Here is a 22,406-nt window from a genome sequence, read left to right on the forward strand (position 1 = left end):
CCCGCTAACACGAAGGTATTCAGTAGGCGGCATGTGGAAAGCATTTACTCCTCGTCACTGTGAGGCAGGGATGCCTCCCAGGAAAATCCCGTTGAAAGCCGCCAGGTCTATGTGAGCGGGGAAGCCTCAGACCTTTTCCCAAAGGCAGCAGGTGGCAAAGTTTTAAGTACAAAGAAACAAACAAAACTCATCACTCCTTTCCTTGCCAAAAGTCCCATTAGATACCAATGAATGTACAGCTGGTGACGCTTTCCTCCCTGCCCCGCCCTCCCGGAGTGCCCCTTGATTTGATCTTATCCCATCATCCCCTGAATCCTCTACGTGACCCCAGGCACTAGCCGGAGAGCCAGGCGCACTGCCTGTGCTAAACTGCGCCCCCGTCCTTTCTCCTCCGCCTGCCCGGGCTGGGATGCTGTCCGCCTCTATCCCTGGCTGGAGAAGCCCTGCGTCCTCGGCTCCCTAGCTCGCCTCCTTCTTGCTGCAGCTGTCCAAGAGCTCAGTCATAAAGGAGATGTAGACAATGGCCAGGCGCAAGGTCTCTATCCTGGAGAGCCGCTTCTCGTAGGCGAAGGTGGGCACCTTCTTCCTCAGCTGATCAAACGCTTCGTTGAGGCTGAACATCCTCTTCCTCTCCCGTATGTTGGCGGCCTGGCGCTGGGCATAGGTGATGACTCGCTTTCTCTTGGGTCTGTCCAGCAGAGACGTGCCCCTCATTCTCTCCTCCTCCTCCTCCTCTTCCTCGGGGTCTCCATCACCAAAGGGGGCCAGAGGCAGCCCCCTGGCCATGCCCTCTCGGAGAGCCAGGGCTCTCTCCCCAAACGCAGGTCCGGAGGAGAAATCGTACAGGTCCAGGCTGGGCACCCCTCGGGGGTGGCACTCGGGAGACCCCAGGGAGAGATCGGCCACGAAGTCCAGCACCGAGGCGCCCACCGGCCCTTCCTGATACGCCATTTGCTGGGCTCGGCTGGGTATTTCATCGATTCTCCCAGGGCTTGTGCGGGCTGGGAAGAGGCTGATATCTCACTTCACAGAGGGCTTGGCTGGTACCATCCCCAGCCGAACAGCGCGAGGGCATTAATATTTATAACCCAACAGATAACCGGATTAGCGGCACCAAAGAGGAAGGCTATGAAATGTTTCCCCCCGATGCTGATGAGAGGAGACAGGCAGCCCCTCGGGGACACGTGGATGTTCCAAGGAGAGAGTCCCTAGGGCTTCAATCCTGTCACAGCGATCAGGGGCAGTTCCTTGTTGGCAACCGTCCCTAGCTCTTACCTGCTGCGCCCTTTTGTCTCTCCTGACACCCCCGCAACCAAACGATTTTCAGCCTCTTTCAAGCCCGAGCGGCCAAGATTGTTCTCCCCTGGGCTCGTTTCCCTGCTCCTGCACGGATCTCTGCACCTTGCGACCGTGCCTGACAATTGATGTCAGACAAGTGCATGTAGGCTTTTAATGATGTCCTGAAGAGGGGACCTGCATGCAAAGGGTCACCGGGGGAATGTTTACCCTGTATCCCAGTGCAAGGAGAGCTGAATGACAGGACCTCCATTAGCCTAAGCAAGCATTGTAGGGGACCCCATATTGCATTCCCAGTAGTAACTGTTGGAATCGGCTCCCCCACCCCCCGACCCCCCAACTACAGTTCAAACATCTATCCAGCGGGGCAGTAAAACACTGGCTTGTAAAGCTCGTGTTGTTTCAGCCAGTCTCAAAGCACTTGATCTGAAACTCTTTCTTCCTGCACTTGAGACGAATGCAGGCTTTTATCCCAATCAACGCCTGGGCATATTCGAATCCAGCTAAAGTCACGCAATGAGAACAATACGATTTTTTTAAAATCAGAATCCCGCTGACTACCTTCGACGTGTCGAGCTAGCATTTTTAGGGGGCAGGAGGGTTTATTTTGCAGTTCAGACACTGTATTTAGATATGTACACTGGCCCTAGGGGTATAATGATTTGTCAGACCCACCATTCTTTAATTGGAATGGTATCTCTTTATCGATTTCCTGCTGTGCATCGTTTGTATACGAGGTACCTTTTGGCCTTGACTGGAGTTTATTTTTTGAAAAACAAACACTTATCGGTAATTTCTTTAATCCTTATCATGCATCATCAGCACTCCACGTCCTCTTTGGGGCTATTTAGCCTTTAATTTTTGTGCGGGGATTTCAAACCCCAAACCCCCCCCCCCAAATCCCGAGAAACAAACAAAAAAACAGCGGGGAAAATCCTTCCTGTTTGGCTACAGGACTGCAAACATTTCCAATGACAAAGCTCTCCTCCCATTTCCAACACACCGAGCAGCTGTGCAAACCAAATAGCTTTTTCTGCGAAAGATGAGGCTGGAAGTATGTCCCCTACATGACTCTCCCACTCCTCCTTACATTTTTATATGAAGCAATCCAGGGCTTCCAGCGAAAAGTGGAAAGAGCTACCCCGCACAGTTAGATGTGATCAGGAGAGAATAGAGGAGTCTGGTAGATCACCTGGTTTGGGACCCAATCCTGAAGGTAAACTGCCAAGAGGAGAGGTACATTGGACAGCTCCCGGAACTTAGGCGCGTTCATGAGCGACCCAACAGGTAAGCAACATTTCTGCACATACTCACTGTCTGAGTGCCAGTATGAAATAGAGGCAAAATACGCCATTTTCAAATCAATTAGTGCATTGGCTTTTTTATCCTGCCCTTTTACTCACCAATTAAAGTGCACCTCTCTTCATCTTATTACACCCGCATTATTAGTAGTCCCAGTGTTATTTCAACTGTTTAACGGCTTTTTGTGCATTTAAATTACTTAACTAAATATCTAATAATAATAAAAAACCCAGAAATAACACAGAGATTCAGTTCACTCTCACTAACGTGGTTAGGGGGTTTACATTAAAAAAGGAGAGAGCGTACCACTACAGTGTGGTTATTTATAATTAAGTAAACATTTGCTGTAAACCAAGCTCATCACAGAGAACTATGGAAACTAACACAAGAAGTTGAAGGGTTCAATGATTCAGGATAGTCTGAAGACCGGAAGATGAGCAATTAAACGCATAGGGCGATTTATCTGAAAAGGAACTACACATGCTCACTTTCATTTTACCTAGTTTCAGTTTGTTTTGTTTAAAGATACACAGGTAAAATTAGTTTTAAGTTGTTTGGCAAGGGGGTTAGCTGACCTCAAATTATTTCTATTGCAAAGTTCCTTACCAGTAATATATTTACGTTAGAAAATGAAACAAACCGGGATGGTTTGAAGGTATGAAGCTAAAATAGATCGGAAGAAGTATCAGATGATTAGCCTAGGCTCCTCAAACACTGATTGATGTTCTCGGAGGTTTTTGTTGGTTTCTGGTCCAAATTTTGAATTAAAAAAAATTAGGAAACAAAACACAGAGTAAAGCAAGCAAGGAAGCAACCAAAACCCTATGATTGCATCACAATGGGAACAGAATACAGTAACATGCATAGGGAAGGATTATTACAGAGTCCACCTGCTATTAAGGTTTGAATAAAAACATAGTATTCTGATTGGACAAATGAGAAGTTCTAATGGAAAAGGTACATGGCTATAATCCAAGGGGATCGTGTTGTCAAATTCTGTTCAGCTGTAAGGTTGTTTTTAGCTCTTTCCAAGGAACATAAGCTAAATTTTTCTTCTTATTTCAAAGGAGTATAAAGTAAATTCAGTGAGGTATCATTTCCGACATATTTTAACACATTTTGAATGCATCAGATTGTAACAGGTTGAGAGAAATGGAGGGGATGAAATATATGATGTATGTCCATGCAAAACTTTTGTATAGAAGTTTTCCAATTCAGCTGAAATAATGTGGGGGGAGGAAGATACTTTTCTCTAAGAAGCTGCTTTGAAACCTTCCCAGAACAGCTCTGTGGTTGATTTAGATTATTATGTTCTATGTTTGTTTTAACCAGACAGAGTGTAATTGCTCAGTGATCATTTAAATTATTACTCTGATCCTTAAAATTTTGTCAGTGCTTCTCATTAATTTTTGAACCTCAGCTTGTGTGTGTCAAAGGTTGGTTTTTTTTCAGTCACAGATACCACATAGTTTAAAAACAACATCTAGCACTTGTAGCCGGTTTACATCTTCAAAGAGCTGTGCAAACATTTAGTTATTCACATTTCTTTAAAAGCACCTACCCCACAAGTCCAGGTGCTTGTATGAATCATTGACGATATGCAGGATTAAGGATTAAAACCCACAAAACAATGGCTTGCCTGACCAACCCATCCCAACCTACAAAAAAAAATGGCTTACCAACAAAATAATAACAGCTCACTCACTCAGACAGCAAATCTGGTGTCTCTTGAACCAAAATAAATGGGGTGGATGAGTTCTAGAGCTCAAGGCACTGGTTCGGAAATACCCCTTTGCCTCCCTCTTAAGCAGGGTGCTGACAGTCAGCCATTTTGCTGATCACAACTGGCACAGTGTGGCACCAGGAGGAGAGGGGTCATTCAGAGAGCCAGATGTCAAGATTATGGGATTTATAGATATAAGCCAATCTCTTCAATTCTACCTGGAAACTAATTGCAAGTCAGTGTCGATCCCAAAGTTCTGATGTAACCTGCACTCTCTGTGAAATGCTATTTAATAGACAGGCAGCTGCATTCTGCAGTAACTTAAGTTTCTGAAGGTGCAATACTGCACAGATGCATTACAACAGTCTAATCTTAAAGTGAAAAAGTCATGGATAAATGTCGGTAGAGCTGCATCCAAAGAAAAGGCCCCACCCTTCTTCCTAACTCACATGGGAGAAAAGTAGCCTTGGCTACACTTGATCCAGGAGCTGCCAAAGGTCTTACGCAACTCTCAATCTGTGACTCTGAATATCAAATGGCAAATGGCTCTTGGAATCTGATGTAGTCTCCACTAGATATTCCAGTTGTTTTCTCCGTTGTCTCTGTCTTGTCTATGGTTGTTTAACATTACAGTAATACTCATGAACCCTATCAAGAATTGAGGCCCCATTGTGCTGGTTGATGTACAAATAAACAAGACAGCCCCTATTCCAGAGAGTCTGCAGTTCACATGTCAGACAGAATGCAAGGGATGGACAGAACAGCCAAGCAGCGTGGGTGTGAGTTAGAGAGTGCAATAAAATGATGAATAAAGTCTAGCAGAACTCTCAGCTCATCACGTGCCTTACAAATGGCAGATGGGAGTGATTTGTAGGGATCCCCACAGAGTAGGCATTAAGATGTAAATGAGGATAGAAGGCGGCTTCACAGATTTTGACAGAACTTTTCTTGTGCATAGAGGGCAGCATGGAGAAAATCAGGTGACTGGGGCTGGCATTCCTGGAAGAGTGAAGGGGAGGGCTGATGTCTTAATAAGTTAGTAGATCTGATAGATAGGGAGTGGCTAAATGGAGAAGCATCATAAAGGCAAAGACAAAGAGCTTGTGTTTGATCCAGTGGTGGAGTGGAAGCCGAGAGTGACCAAAAGCTGCAGGTGATGTGGGCAGAGCAACGGGTCAGAAAGATGACCCTAGTAGCAGTGCTCTGAATGGATTTGAAGGAGACAATGTAGCTGGCATAAAGGAGATTGCAGAAATCAAGATGCAAGATGATGGAGGCCCTTTGCAATCTGGAGAGCCAGAAAAGGCCTTTGAAATGTTATGGAAATAGAAGCACACAGGCTAGAGACACAGCCTAGAGATAGGGCTCTAGCGAGAGAGCTGAGTTGTCTGGGCCGGGCCTCAAGCAACTAGCCCTCTGCAAGCTCCTGCCACACACCAAGTGAATTGCTTGACTACACCAGCTGGGGAAGACAAAATAGAGACACAGACCTGGGAGATTGTATGTAAGCATTACAACTTATTGAAAGAAATAAAAGCAACCATTCCAGAGTTTTTGTTGAACTGGATTGATTGGAACTTGGAATCTGTAAGAGACCTCTTGAAATCCCAAGATTCAGATTAGCTTTCTGCAAAAGCTTGACCCTAACATGCAGTATAAATTCCTTGTGTTGATGACATATCTTTTCAGCACCATCTGTTTTCAGAGTTAGTGAATTATTGGAGTTTCAGCCCAGGAGACAGATTCTGATCTCTGCCTAAATCCAGAATAACTTCATTGAAGTTAAAGAAGTTAACACTCTTACTGATGTCAGAGTCTGGTCCCTGAGACCATTTTAGGCAATAATCCCACAATCCTGACTGTGTGGCTGGACCACCACATACCTGTGTGATGTCAGTAGGACTCTATAAGGGTATAGGCATCTGCTTGAACAGATCAGATTGAAGGATCGGGAGTTTCCTGAGAAATGTGACATTCACTACAGTGCAGCTCCCTGACATAGGAAACTAGGGGCAAAATGTGCATTCTGGGTAAAAGAAATTAAAGCAGGGAGCATTCTGCCAGTAATGTTCAATTCATTTCTATTTACAATTCTATTACACAGCATTTGAAAGGTTTTAAGAAAATACTTGTTGATATTTCCCCAGAAGGGACTGAACGACCAAGAATGAATGTCAAAAGTTCAGTTTGGGGTAAATCATAGACATATTAAAGGTATAGCTGAGGTTGGGGTGTGATGTGATTCATCATGTGTGCACAGTTTTATGAATGACACTTTATTCTTTAGTCCGTAACCTGGGACTGGGGGAAATGAGAACAGGGCATGTATTATTGAATTTCCTGGCTTTTTATCAGGTTGTGTGAAAACTGTAATGTAATTTAAACATAGCTTCATTCATCTTGATTTCTCTATATTGTAATTTGTGGAAACTGAAATGTAATATAAACATATATTGTTTACCTAGGAGAATGGAATGTTTTTTCTCCATGTCATTATTATAATCATTAATTTTTTTATTATATAAATGACTATTTCTTTATAGGTTTTTTCTCTCCTTACCATTGAAAGAATGTGAGAGTAATGCCAGATTGAAAGCTCTGGAGACTGAAGTCCTTTGTTTAACTACTAAACAGATCAGGTACAGCATAAATATTGGCAGAACAAGACTCACCAACCAACCCTACCAATGTGCCTTAACCTTGATCCGGTAGGACCATCTCTAGGCTGAATGGGTAACTGCTTAATTTCTGGACTTTCTGCGGAGACTGTCCTTGCACATATGACAGTTACAATGTTATTGTTTTGGTGTGATATGGAGACTTGTCCACAGAGAACTAGAGGGAGGGAGACCACAAGCTTGTTTCTTATAGAGCACAGATCATCCATCACATGACATTTACTTTCTGCCACTAACAAAGTAGGCTGGGATTTGAACTGATTTGACACAAAGATTATATCTCCTTTGTGAAACCACTGAGCCAGCCAGTTGTCTCACTCACCATTGTTTTTGATACCCTCTTAGAAGTTTGGAAATGTTTTTTCCATGCCCATCTTGCTCCTTTCCCTCCTGCAATAAAATAATTGTAGGAAAACTTAACACTTTCCATCTTCAAAGCAGTGTGCAGACATTAACTAATTATTGCTTACTCTTAAAAAATGTCTGGGAGGTAGGTAGATCAACACATATCTTCATCTTACTGATGGGAGGCTCAGACATGGAGACGTTAGGGATCCTACAACCTTACACATTTGAATAAGCCTTGCCCAAGGTCACATAGCAAGTTAGTATCAGAGCAATAATTAGAATCAGAGGGTTTGATTGTCCCATCAATTATGCATGTGCAATTCCTAAGGACGTAGATATTCAGTTCACTAAATCACAGTAACAGCCTCAGAGTGGAGTTTTCCTTGTGCTTTGAATGGAGCAGAAACTGACATCTGTTATTGGTTGATATCCCATTTGGCTTAGTCACCGCTTCATCGTCCCAAACAATCTATGCACAACAGAACCAGCAGCAATTTTCACCCTGCTTTGGGAATAGTATTAGCTTTTTGAATCAGCAGCAGCAGCAGAGGATCACCATAACACTGGTTTTTGTAGGGCCTACAAAAGAAGAAACTGTTTATGTTTTGGTGTTTTTATTTCTTCACAATGGACCGTTAGACTTGTTTTTTCAAAGAAAAATATTTTGTATAAGGAGAACCTTTATGATTAATTTGTAGCAATGAAGACAGCTCAAATTCTTTGCCTAAACCTTGAAAGCATCCCTTGAAACACACACACACATATATATATATAAACATAACCCCCCACCCAAAATCCCACCCCAAAAATAACCTATGCTAAAAGAATATAATTAAGATTGTAAAGTCAAGCACTCAACGCCAGGGAATGCCAGAATTAAGGATGCCTGTGCAACCATAACTTGGTCCCCTGGTGCATACACATTATGATATAGTCTTTAATTACATGATCAAATACTGTTTTTTCCACCAGGCCATGCCTCATTCCAGTGCACAGAATGGACAGTGCTCAATTATCGAGCAGCTATTCAATATTTTGTTGTATCCTCATTGCTCAGTGTGTGGGCCCATTTATTGCACACTATTCAAATGCTGCTCTGAAGACAGAATTATTAATTTTCTAGTGGGTTTTTCTATGGCACTCATCACTATAGCTTCTGAGTACTTCACAAATATTAATTACTGGTAATTTCTTTTCACAACACGCCTCTGAGATGGAGGGGTGTTATTATCCTCATTTTACAGATGGGGAACTGAGGCTTCAAGCGGTTGTCAAAAGTATCCACTAATTTTGGGTGCCCAGTCTGACACATCAAGGACTTGACTTTTCAAAGTACTTTGAAGCACTTTATATGTTTAATGCACAACTCCCATTAACTTCAATTATAGCCACGAGTGATCTGCACTTCTGGAAATCAAAGCCTTGAGGCACCCAGAAAATGAGGAACACATAATTAGTGACCATCTGTGAAAATTGACTTGCCCAGTGTCACATAAGAACTCTGTGGCAGGGCCAGGGAAAGAATCTAATTCTCCAGGGCAGCATTCAATAACCTTAACCATGAGATTGTTCTTTCTCTCCCTATATATCCCCTGCTTCATTCACTACATACCTTCCAGCTTCTGCATCAAATAAAGCAGGGATCCTACAGACAATGGCCTCTTTCACCACACAGCCCTGATTCATTCCCAGAATAAATTCATCCTATGCACTGAATCAAGCAAGGGACTTGTGGGAAAAATAGTATGCGATCATGTAATTAAAGACAATATCATAATGTATATGTACAAAGGAGAAGGGGGACTGAATTAAGGTTACACAAGCAACCTTAATTATGGTGTTTCTTAACTTTTGAATATTTAACTTTGCAACATTAAGAAGGTCTTTTAATATAGTTTTGTGTGTGCAATTTCCTAGGTTTTTAAAAAAGCAAACTAGCCCCCCACTCCGAAATTTCATTCTGTGACATCAGATTGACACCCACACGGGTAATCAACAGGATCCTTTAGATCCACTACACAGACTTCTGCCACATGAGCTAATGAAGTAAATTATAGTAATAGTAGGTTGTTATCCTCTAAGTGGACCAGCACTAGAGGGGGATGGGACACTTTGTCAGTGAGCTTCACAAGCATTTACTGACAGCACACAAATGGCGAGACTTAGAAATCTTGGGTTCCATTATGAGGTCTGGAGGGGACTGTGTTCTAGTGGGCACAGGGTCTTCTACTCATTCCCTCCAAGCTTGCCTCCTTCTGTCCTGCCCCCCGCAACTTCTCCCTGTCCCAATCCTGCCTCTTCCCCATGCATGGCTCTTCATCCAAGGCCCATTCACCTCACCTCGCTAGTCCTAGTCTCCACACCTCAGACTTCTCATTCCAGTACCAGTATCTTCGTCCACAAGTCCTAGTCTCACCACCCCTGCAGAGCCCCAGTCTGGAGCAAGGGAATCAGAACCCCATATCCCAAGTGGATGCTCTGACCATTGGGATATACATTTATTCTCAATGGCCTAATGCATTATATATATATATATATATATATATATATATATATATATATATATATATATATATATATATATATATATATATAGGGTATATGGTGGAACAGCTTCAACAGGAGAGCTTAAAAGCAGAATATTCCATAGTGCAGTGGTTAGGGCAGTCTTCTGAGAGAGGGGGAGACTAAGCTTTTCTCTACATCATACAGAGGGGGGAATCTAACCCAGGTCTCCCATATCCAAGGTGAGTGCTCTAACCACTGGGCTAAAACTTATAAGAGGAGGCACCACTTCCTCTTCCTCTGGTTTTTTTTGCAAGGAACTGCTTAGTTGCTTAATTTCAGGAGAGGGTTCACAGCTAGGAATCCCAAGCAAAGATAGGCACCTCCCTCCATCCTGGATTTAGGTGATTAAGTCCCTTTGAGGGGTGGAGCTATTGGCTTGCTTAACCAGCTCCCTGCTCAGTGTGCTGGCTTTTGTAGCTCCCATTCTTAGGTGCCTAATTGTCCCCATGTGTTGTATAGAGAACCTCAGCGCCTAACAGTGGGTTGTGGATTTCACTGTGTGGCTAGACACCTAGAAGTTAGGCATTGCAATGCTCAGCCTTACAGTGCCTAAGTCCCTTTATGGATTTAGCCCCCAGCTCTTGGAGTCATGTGAATACATGGGAATCTCAGCTTTCTTTTTGTTAAAGTACGTTTCTAGCCCTCATTACTGCATAGAAAAGCTGGAAAATATTATCCAAGTGCACCCTACAGACTCAGAAACAAGATGATAAATGACAAGAACCCCCAAATGTATTATTTAAAAAAAATCTAATGATCTTTAAGCCAACTGCACAGTTTTGAAGGGCCTGACTGACACTCAATATTTGACTGGTTTGGGTTAGCAATACTGAAATAACCATGGAAACATAGTCAATCTTGTATGTATGTAATCACATGCTTCCGGTAATACATTCAGCTTGTACTGCAGTCACCAACATTTAAGAAGTATGTTATTTTTTGTACTGGATTTATCTTTTATCAAATAATCATGACTTTCTGACTTTGTAGTTTTCAAAATGTTTGACTAATCAATGCTACATTTGTATCATTGTTAGTCTCCACAGGCCCCATCCAAAGCCTTGGGGAATCTTTTCCACTGACTTCAATGGACTTTTGGATTAGACCCTACATACTAATATATTCTGATTATACAAATATTTTGTCTGTAAGGTTAAAAGGTACTTAGTAGGAGTTGAGTGTAATACCTGGGGGAAAGCACAGAAAACAGGTTATAGGTATATGTCAATGTTTTACAATATGTTTTTAAATAAAATGCACTTAATATATCCGGATTAGCCAAGAAAAGCCTTTTCCTCGATAAAGAATATAAATTGAAATGTGTTCATTTTAATTGGACCTGTTAATAACAACAAAAAGAAGAAGTATTGAATCCCAGCCAAAGTAGAAGCATTAGATTTTGGGTGCATAATCTTTTCTGCAACTTGATTAGAATTACCAAGTGGACAAGAGACAAGGTGATCTGTTTAATGATTTACAAAATAAGTATGTGAAGATCCCAAGGATAGTTCATTGTGACATGTTTTGACACCTTTAATTGTGTGACAAATCCTTCCACAAAAAAGAAATGTTCAGTGAATTTGATGTCATAGTAAAGACACATTTCAGTTGGTTTGTTTTGTGTGTCAAGCCAAAGAAGGAAAAGTTCTCCTTAATTGTTATGAGATGCCATTTAGATCTCTAATATTCTAGAAGAACAACAAGGAAAAAAATCCTTGTGTATGGCTAAAATTGTGTACTTCCTTATTGTGAGATGGTCTCATTTCTATTTCAGATTTATTTGTCCTCCTGGCCTGTGCCATAGGTGGCAGCAGTGTAAGAATTCTGCAAAGTGCTCAATCTTCAAGGATTAAAGTACATAATGGCTGCACCCAGGGTCAGTCTCAGTAAGCCTGGGTCACACTCCCTTCTGGTGCCACAACTGGTTTTGAAGACCAAAAGCGGTGTTTGATTCTCTCATGCCAAAGCTCTGCTCAGTGCAGTAGGGGAGGGTTTAGGGATTGTCAGGGAGCTGTCACCTGCTCCCTGATCTGAAGGCCAGCAGGAGCCTTGATATCACTCATGAGGTATTTGCTTGTGAAAACAGACTGAATTCTTCTTGTGAGAGTAGTCTCGACTTTCAAATGCAGGTGCAGGGGCTCTGCCGGTTGTACTACTCTGGGGGCTGAACTCCGTGCTGTTGGGCAAGAGTTCCATTTCATGGCTTCACAGGCTACCTTGTCATTGCCATTTGTCACACATTCTTTAGTGCATTCTCAATCTCACTACAGTCTCATCCCCTAGCCTCAGTGTTATACTCAGGAAAGCTATGACCATGTTCTAAGATCCTGTGTGAGTCTCTTCGTATTGAACAATGAAGGCTAATAACACATAGAGAGCTTGAGTCTGCCCTGTCTGAGACAGAGTATTATGAACCTCTTAATGGATTCTCTGTAGTATTTTCTGAGTCCAGCTGAGCTGCCTTTATTCCCCCTGAGGCACAGAAAGAGATTGAGTAGACCAGGCGAGATCCTGGACTTGTTGGTTTTCACGTGAGCCATTTATCCCCTCTGGCTTGATTGGCCAGTCCCACTTTGGTGCATGGTTAATGGAAGGATGTGCATTGGGACCACATTCCAAACCATCAGGGATGGACAAGAAAGAGGGAAAACTTGGTGGGGGGAGGGGAGCATCAGGCTCTTTTAAATTCTGGCCTGGGCTCACCTTGCCCCATTACATGATTCATTATCTCTTGGTGAACTTACATATAGACTTTCATATGTCTACATCTCTCATGACCTCCCTTCACCTTCTTTCCCCTACAAATTCATTGCTAGCTAATTTGGAGGCCCCGTGGTGGCATTATTTATTCAGCAAAGGAAAACGTATGGAACTGCCTCCCAATCACCTGACTGTAATCCACACAGTACACAGTGTCTAATCTGTTCTAATTTTCCTTTGTTTTAGGTGACAGCAAACTTGCATAGCTCATACACTATGTCCTGCAGAGAACATTATACTTAAATTATGGATCAGGACCCTGGAATTACACAGCACAGTCATCTCAAGACCTCTCCTTCTCCCCACTCCAGTCCAATCAGTACAGTGCCCCTCATGTTATTTAGTTTGCTGTTTTATGTTATGCCAAATTCTAAATTTGCAGTGTGCTTCAGTTTCGTACTGAAAAGCACAAAGTACAAGTACAAGTAATTGCACTGTGGAAGTTGCCAGGACAAAGCTGGAAGTCTTCACAGCTGAGTAGGGGAAAGTTGAGTCTTTTAGCACTGAGAGGCCTGGGAGGTGGTTTTGGTTATCTAGGAAGCAGCTGAAGCTTTTCTTACTGGTGGGGAGGTACATTTCATTCTTTCCTCTCCCAGTTAGGAAACCTGGGATTACTTTAAATGGTTTATTGTGGGAATATGAATTCTTCATTTTCCTCACACTGTCAATTCTTCCAAGCAACTAGCTACTGCACCTGCCCCAAAACCTGCCATAACATCAAACAAGGATGGATTAGCACCCTAATCTGATATTTTTGTTACAATGACCTGCATTGAAATAGTTAATGGTGGCATTTAAATTGGCATTAAACTTCAGTCTGAATGTCCATTGAGATACAAAAGGCATCTGAAAAATCATATGCCTTGCCTATCGCTCTGACCATATTAATCCCCTCTTTGAATCTACCCTCTAGCTCCTTGTTTCCCTGTGTGGCAAATTCAAGCTTCATGACCTCATCTTCAAGACCCTTCACATCTTTGCCCTGCCCCTGCCAATTTATCTGCTGTTGTCTCTTTAGGGCTGACCCAAAGCCCACTGAAGTCAATGGGACCCTCAATGGACCAGGCCCATTTTGCGTTGCCCCATCCCCTCCAGTCCTCTAATGATGGCCACCCATTATTATCTTTGTGCTTTCTCCCAAGCTTCTTTCACTTACACATGGAACGTTCTCCCTGAACTGGCTCATAAATTCACTACACCCTTCTCCTTCACCAGCTACCCCTGAGCTCTTCACTTCTGCTGTGATGCCTACAAGAAATCAGACAGATAGTGATGGACGGACTGAGAGGCAACTGGTGTTTAGTTGAGTATTATTTATTTATTTAAATGGAGCACCAAGCTGCACAGATATCTCACCAGTGTAACCGCTTGATCTTAATACTATTAGTCTTGTCTTCTCTCCATCTTGCCTCTTGTCTATCTCAATCCCTTGCTGCTTCTTGTTTTGCACTGGATTATAATATCTCCTAGGCAGGGACCATCTCTTCCCATGTGTTTGTACAGAGTTAGCAAAATGGGCTACCCCATTATTTGATTGGGCCAGTTGAGAATTGCCATAATATTAACAGTTCACACTTCTCTCAGGGCTATTGTTTCAGGCCATTTGCAGGCTCAGGCAGAGATAGCTGCATCGGTTTACACTCAGCTCACAGTTCAAAAGTTCTCACTGCAACCACAAGGGCTAGAGATTTGGGGTGGGATTATGTGCTATCCTTCTAAGAGGCACAGCGCACACAGAGGCAGCCCAGGGAAGGGCAAGCAAAGGTGGCATTAATGTAGCTTTAGGATCTCCAGATTCTGGGCTGGTTGGGGGCCAAAATGGCCCCTGGTGTAAGTTAGGCAGTCCATGTGCTGCTCTAAGTTATGGCAGCCTCCCTTGTGCTGCCCCTGGGCAGTCCCAAAACCCAGAGCTGTCCCAGAATCTAGCACTATATTTGCATTCCCTCCCATCCCTGACATGCTCCCCCTGCTCTAGACCCAGCCCAGCACACTCCCCACACCATAGTTTGTGGGGTTTTGTGTAAAACAACCTACAGCTGTCCTATGCAGTGCCAGCCCTGAAGGGATTTTCTCCAGGCCAGCTAAGAGACACAGGGATACAGGGGATCACGGTGGGAGAGAGAATCCAGCTCTTATATGTTTTTTTTGAATGTCAGTGCAATGCAGTAGTTTAAAAATAATCTGCAGTTGTACATCAGTTTACATGATTGTGGAATCACATTATACATGGGGCCTTAACTACAGGATAGGAATATTTTGGTTATGACTGGTATAAAAATAGTTACATAGCTTAATAATATTATATTACTTTGTACCTTTGTAGTGTCTTTTATTCAAATATCTCATAGCACATTATAAACTGACCTTAAAGGCCACAATGCCTCTGAGTGATATCTATATATTGTACATGATACATTTTACAAAGGGGTAAACTGAGGCCTAGAAAGGTTAAATGATGCCTTAAATCAACAAAATGAGTTAATTGCAAAGTTGAGAACAGAATCACTAGCTCCTGAATATTAGTTTGCTGCTTTAATCACTAGGCAATGCAGTGGAAATCAGTAACTTGTACCTTTGAGGTACTAAATCTCAGCAAGATTATGTGATTTTGGCAGTGAGGTCAGATCCAGTCAAAAAGAAACTGGGGATGAGATGCCCCATTTTATTTGGTGCTCCAGAAAGACTGAAAAAATGGAAAAAAATCATTTCAGGGTTAAGGGAAACAGAAAAGGAAATAAGAAGAAATAAAATCCCATTGCTTAGTTCAGGTACATTTATAAAACCAGCCCTGTGAGTTATGTTACTGACATACAGGAGTACATACTGTTCATTGAAAGGGAGTGTCCTAGGACATTAGAGATTAGCCATGGTGGTTATGGTTTAGTCTTTAGTACCATGAGAGATTTTTTTCCAGGATTTCTTGACTCATTCCTTTAAGCCTGTGTTGAAAGGGAGTTTCTTAGTGCATTCAGAAGCAATCCATATCAATTGTGAGGTTTTTCCCTCATCTTTAGTGCTAGAAGAAACTTTTTTAGGACATTTTAATGAATGCACTCGTTTTTCCTAATTACATCATGTATTTGATAAAAAGTATTAATTTAATTTTATTGGTTATTGTAAGTCACACACCCAGTGAGTATTTAAAAAAAAAAGTCTGTGGAACAAAGGGTCCTTGTCAAAAGCTATTTAATACTCAAAGCAATTATCCCATCACTAATTAAGTTAAAAACTAATGAATGTAGGAAAACAAAACAACTTTCCCAAACCTAGGAAGTTGCATACTATTATTAAACAGATAACCTGTGACATATTTCAGCCAATATCAGTGGATACAGGAGCTGGTGGGCCTAGGGCTGCAAAATGTGCCGCTGGCGCGGCGGGGCGAGGGGGCGGCGGGGCTGGCGGCGGGCGGCGGCCCGTCGCCGGCGCGGCAGGGGCGGAGAGGGATGATGGGAGGAGGGGGCGGAGGCGAGGCCGCGCGGCGGGCGCTGGCTCTCGCCTGGCGGCGGCATGACCGCGGGCGGGCGGTCGGCAGACGGGACGACCGCGCGCCACCCGCCGCAGCTGGTGCTGCAGCACCACTCGTCCGCTCGGTCGACCGCGCCGCGCAGCCGGGCAACCGGGAAGAGAAGAACCGACGCCCACCGGGGGGGAAGGCGGCGCAGCGCACCGCGCTGCTTGGGGCAGCGTGATTTCTAGAGCCGCCCCTGGATACAGGATAATTTCCCATGACAGATCCAGAGGTCACATATTAGGACTTTTGGCAACTGAGAGTAAGTCTACACTTAAATTGCTGCAGCTGCACTGCTGTAGTGTTTCAGTGTAGACACCACCTACTCTGATGGGGGGGAGGATGTTCTCCTGTCAGCATAGGTAATCCACATCCCTGAAAGGTGGTAGCTAGGTTATTACAAGAATTCTTCCACTGACCCAGAAATGGCTACACCATGGTTAGGCTGGCATACCTGCATCTCTCAAGGGTATGGATTTTTCACACCCCTGAGAGATGTAGCTGTGCCGATATAAGTTTCTAGTGTAGACCAGCACTGATTTTTTTATGTGCACAGGGATGAGAACACCAGCATTAGAATCATATCCTGCTATATTTTCCAAGTCACAGATAAAATCCACTACAAAGTTTTCTGGCCAAGATATTCAAAGATGGGCAGCTAATTTTAGACTCCCACTTTTGAAGTTGCTGGAGTCAAAATGTAGGGGAAAGAGAAGATCTGATTTAAACCAGCAGAAGCTAAGTGTTCACAGTTACAACAGAAAGTTTTCCAACAATGATAGAGGAAGGGAGGGAGGATGGTCCAGTAGTTAGGGCACTAACTGGGACTCAAGAGACATGGGTTCAATTCCCTGCTTTGACACAGATTTCCTGTGGGTGCTTTGGCAAGTCAGGTAGTGCCTCAGTTTCCCCATATCTAAAATGGGGATAATGATGCTTTTTCTTACAGGGCTGGTGTGAGGATAAATACATGATAGATTGCAAGGACAGCATGATAATGGGGTACCACAGTTTAAAAATGTAGCAGAGAGGAGCCACCAGTTGGCTTTGTGAAAGGGGCATAGCAGGATGAGCATGACCCTCTTGCCCCCAAACTGATGGAAGCCCTACCTCCTCTTGGGCCTTGTCTACACTACTGTGGTAAGTTGACCTAAGTTATGCTACTCCAGTTACGTGAATAATGTAGCTGGAGTCGACACAGCTTAGGTCGACTTACCCTAGTGTCTTCACTGCGCTGCATTAACAGGAGATGCTCTCCCATCGACTTACCTTACTCTTCTTGTTCCGGTGCAGTACCAGAGTCGACCAGAGAGCACTCTGTCATCAAATTAGCGGGTCTTCACCAGACCTTCTAAATCAACCTGTTGCATTGATCACAGCAGCATTGATCTCTGGTAAGTGTAGACATGGCCTTGAACTCTGTAGATCAGGAAGTAGCAGAGTGGGGAGGGATGAGCAGCCACGTTCCACTGTGTGAGCCCTCCTGACAGATATCTGCACAAGACTTAGTGCTAATGTTCCCGCTAGATTCCTGGGCTTCAAAGTTCTGGACCCCCCTAATCTCTTCCTCCTGAGGGAAGCATTAAAAGGAAACTCCACATGGTGAATCTTGAGGCGTTTGCCAGCCTTTTTGTCCTCCTCCCATGGGTTAGTCACTGGGTGGGGATGGTCTGGCTCTTTGTGCCTAGGTATTGATGGAAGTTCTGAACTGTGAATGTTTATACATAGATCTATTATGGGGCAGCTGGAAGCCAAGAACTCCTTGGTTCTAATCCTGACTGGCTTTGACACTGATTAAAATTATGTGCCTGCTACTTTACTAGCAGAGATTCAAAAACAGCAGTTTGGTCCCAATACAGCAAAACACTTATTCACGTGCTTAACTATAGACAGATGAGTAATCCCATTAACTTCAAGTCCCATAACAGTTTACAGTTAAGCATGTGCATAAGTGATTTGCCTTACTCCTTCTTTAAAATGTTTCTCTCTTGTGTGTTCTCTATGGGGGCTGGGGCTGAATGTTCAAAGCTCATGAGTAAAAATAAATAAATCAGTCAAATCAATAATGATTTCAACAAGTCATTTGAGAGGCAAAAAGTCTCCAGATACTGACTGAGATGACTTGTTTGCCAAACATTTCAACCACCCAAGCCAGAATCTTTTTAGTGTCCAGATCATTACTTTAAGTGCCAGTATGGACACAGGTCCCATAGTGAAATAGGGAGTATCTGAAATACAAAATTAAAATAACACATCAGCTTGGAGTAACCTTAATGACTAGATGATATATTACCTACAAAACACACTGGGAACTCACTAATGCATACCATGTTGCAGCAGGTACTTCATAGGTCATGTGTTTTTCCTTTCTGCTTCAGCAAGGAACAAATCTTCAGATACAACTACAATTTTCTTTCCATACCTTGTAATGTGCAGCCCTTTAAAAATCATATGCAGTATTCCACCCACTTGCAGGCTGGATTTAACAGTACTATAAATAACTAAAGTAGAAAATGTCTGTATTGATGGTCAGTTTTAGTCCATTTTGAGTTGATGTGCAAATTATTGAATTTTAACCAGGTTTTCAGAAAACTCCCAAATAGGATTATCAATCATAAAAGAAAAATGTTTATTTTTTTCCATAAGGCTTTGCTGTAAGATATCTTGTGATGGCAAAAAGGCAAAAGATAAATACATTTTATCCCTTTTAGATATAATGATTGTTTTACTCTGTTCCAAACACTTTTGTTTTTGGTCATTTTGAAGTTCACGTTGGAAATAGGTGATAAATGAATGTATTCACACAGATCATTTATGTCTGTTGAAAACTAAAGCAGAGATCCGGTCTGAAAATTATTGCATTATTTCTTGTCAGCTGAATCATCCAAATATTTGTGGAATTTTAATAAGGGAATTTATTTTTCAATCATAAAAAATATTTTGCTTACAGGAATCTCTTTTTCTTTTACATGCACAGACCACAGACAGACAGAGGACTATCCCCTTTTACACTATGTAATATATAAAATGTAATTTACTTGTATACACACACACACACCTTTTCCCTTGCCTTTTCCCTTTTACATTGTGTAATATATGTAGAAATGTAATTTACATCCTCTTTAAAACTACTTTATACGGCTGGAACAGCATAAAGTGGCCTTAGTTTAAATGAGAATTGGGATCATAGATGTTTATGTGCATAAATAAATGTGTTTGCTATTTTATTTAATAGAGAGGAACTGTTTGTTCATATATGGGACATTGTCTGAATGAATTATAATTATGTAATAATAAATGTATATAAGTGACTAAATACACATACATACTTTATATCCATTTGAACACTGCTGTCTCTCTACCTTGTTATCATTCACAATCTATCTATACAAGACAATCTCTATCTAGCTATCCACCCAGATGGTTGATGTTACATGTGATTGTCTGAAAGCTCTGATATGAAATGCCTATGGTTTACTGGATTACCCTCTGCCCACATGTTTTAAATTAATGATAATAAAAACATAAAGAACCAGTGCAATCCTGCAACAAAAGAACAAGACTTTATTGTATAACAGGACTGCAGATGTGGAAAGGTGCTCATAATAAAGTTGGACTATTTTTGTTTCATTGTGCATCTGGAATGCCAAAGAATCGCTAAGTCACCAGGAACTAATGCTAGACAGTCTTGGTTTTGTGCTTAATATAATATTCAGAGAAATTATTCTTTTTTCAAACTCTCTGCCATTCATCATCATATTGCCATTGCTGTAATCCCAAAATGATTTACAAAGTCAAGATTTTTTTTTCTAATTTCTGAAACAATTTTAAGACATCAAAGAGTTTCAGAAACCAACATCAAAGAGCAGCCCAAATCAGAGATTTCTGGCTAAGACAGTTTAGTTCATTTAATATCCTCTGGTTTTCTAAGGATTAAATTACAGCATATAAAATTCTTGGAATCTGGCTACAGAAGCAGTACTGTATATTTATTATTTATTACAGTATGGTTCTTCTGTGGGGCAAAGGACTTTGTGGTAAAGAAGATGCCATCTTTTCAATTTATCAAACCAGCAGTGAATTCTTGTGAAATATTAGAGGTACAGTGATCTAATCCTAGTGGGAATTGGGATATGTGTTAACTGAGGAAATATTTGCACACAAGTTCAGGATGAAATTCAGTGAGAAGCACTTGGTTCTTTCTTTGTAACCAACACATTACAGTGAGCTTCTGACATGTATCCAACAAGAATACTGTGGCAAGAAGACAGAGAGAGCACAAGAATGAACTGGCTTTTTCACAGGAGCAATGCTTTCAGTTGCCATAGTTTCATAAGGCATTAATGGGCCAGGATTCTGATATCAGCTATGATCTCAATGGAATTACTCCAGATTTACAGCAATGTAACAGCACAGAAATGGGCCTAATGAACCCTGGGTACTGCATGCCACCCTGGCACAGTGTGCAAAACCATAATACACATCATGCTGACTGTTGGGAAGATTAATTACATCTTTACGGTAACTGAAGAGAACAAATTTACAAAGCACAAAGAGTATAACATTGCTTTGCTAAAGTAGTGGCTCTGTAAGATAAGTGCTTTAGTCCCTCTGGAAGAGAAGGAAAAAAGGAACTATGCTGGTGATTGGCCGACCCAGGTAGAAGGGAAGGGCCTATGTGGGAGGTGGCTTTTGTGACATGAAAGGAAGGTGACTCCATATGGAGTCTGTTCCTATAGGTTAAGAATTTGTACTTCTGGATGCTTATCCCAATCAGACTCATACTCTTGACCTTTTGACAGTGGCCCATCAATATTTCAAAGAACTGAACTACTGAAATTTGGGTCCCATGCAAAAATGTCCTTAAGGTTTCTGCCATGATGCGCACACAAACAAACTGGGTTAGATCCAAGATAGTTTAAAAACAAATAAAACAACCAAAACCAGGTTTCTAGGACAGAAAATGATATATAATTTTTCTTGCATTTCCATGGCGTGGTTTCTGGGTCAGAAGCATAATAAAATTACATGTAGAAAAGGTTCTCACTTCAGATCTTGAAAACAGAACTATTGTTTGAGATAAAGATGTGGATGAAAGGTTTCTATTCTATTCACTGGGAAGGAATGAACAGTATATTTGACTTGAAGACAAAATTCTAATCTTTCAGATTTTTCACTCAAAAATTTGTAGTTTTAATGGGTCATAGATCTACTTGAAGGGCTGTGGTTGTTAAATGTTTCTGAAAAGGAGGAGTTATAATTTAGTAAATCATTGTGGTGGGTTGGAATTTGTAATTACTAGTTTGGCTAGATTTTTGGTGCCTATCTTAATTTTTAAGTAAATAACATTTTTGATCACATAACTATTCATTATTCATGTTTTTCTTCAGAATATTAGTCAACAAGTAACAGCACTGGAAATTATCATAGATTTTATGCTGTTTGGGGCAGGGACTGTCTCTTGTGTGTTTGTACGACACCTTACATGTGGGGCTCAGATTCTGCTTCTGGTTACTACTGAAGTATATGCTACATAAAAACAATAACATCAAATATATTGCATCCCAATGAAGGAGAGGAGCACTATTTGAGAACTAACAGTGACGTGTTTTCACCATTCAATAGGGTCACCAATGTATTCCTATGGTGCCCATCACCCACAGTATCTGAGCTCCTGATTTTGTAACTGAGATTCATAATTACCATATCCACCCCTGTTGGTGATGCAGGATGTTAATTGCTGTACAGTTTTGTTGCAAGAACTTTATAGGCTTGCAGTGGCCATGTATGGTTTCTTGAGAGTCTGTTCTGATATGTTCTTTATTCTGGATTTCAATTTATTGTAAAAAATAGTGGCAATGATATTTCTTAGCTTTGATCAGCAACACTTCTAGCAGCTGCTTTTGCATCCCAATGTTTGGCATCAGAAACAATAAAAAATATGTACTTAAAGCATGGAACCATCACACATGCAACCTGTATAACCTTGTTTTGATGTCACATGACATCAAAGTGGTAAAATAAAGTGGGTTCACTTTCAGAGTATTTATGAATTTGTTGACAATGTCATTGCTTAGGTATGTGTTCAAAGCACTCATAAATGAGTCCTTACTTGACCTTTTCCTTTTCCTTTTAATTGCTCAACTGATGAGTCTACCAACTACTGCTGTATCAACATTTTGCTGAGTCAGCAAAAGTAGCACTGGCTTCCTCAGCACTA

At 41.8% G+C, this 22,406-nt stretch overlaps 1 protein-coding gene across 1 annotated transcript; it reads right to left on the reverse strand.

Moving 5' to 3' along the window:
* Positions 1 to 459: 459 nt before the first annotated feature.
* Positions 460 to 951, reverse strand: FERD3L (Fer3 like bHLH transcription factor). The gene has a single exon (XM_039527989.1). The coding sequence runs from the start codon at positions 949 to 951 to the stop codon at positions 460 to 462; it is 492 nt and encodes a 163-aa protein (XP_039383923.1).
* Positions 952 to 22,406: the final 21,455 nt, after the last annotated feature.

Source organism: Mauremys reevesii, linkage group 2 (genome assembly GCF_016161935.1).
Source record: "Mauremys reevesii isolate NIE-2019 linkage group 2, ASM1616193v1, whole genome shotgun sequence".
Classification (NCBI taxonomy): Eukaryota; Metazoa; Chordata; order Testudines; family Geoemydidae; genus Mauremys; species Mauremys reevesii.

Coding starts and splice junctions, on each gene's coding strand:
- FERD3L (XM_039527989.1), bottom strand. CDS start 951: ATGGCGTATCAGGAAGGGCCGGTGGGCGCCTCGGTGCTGGACTTCGTG.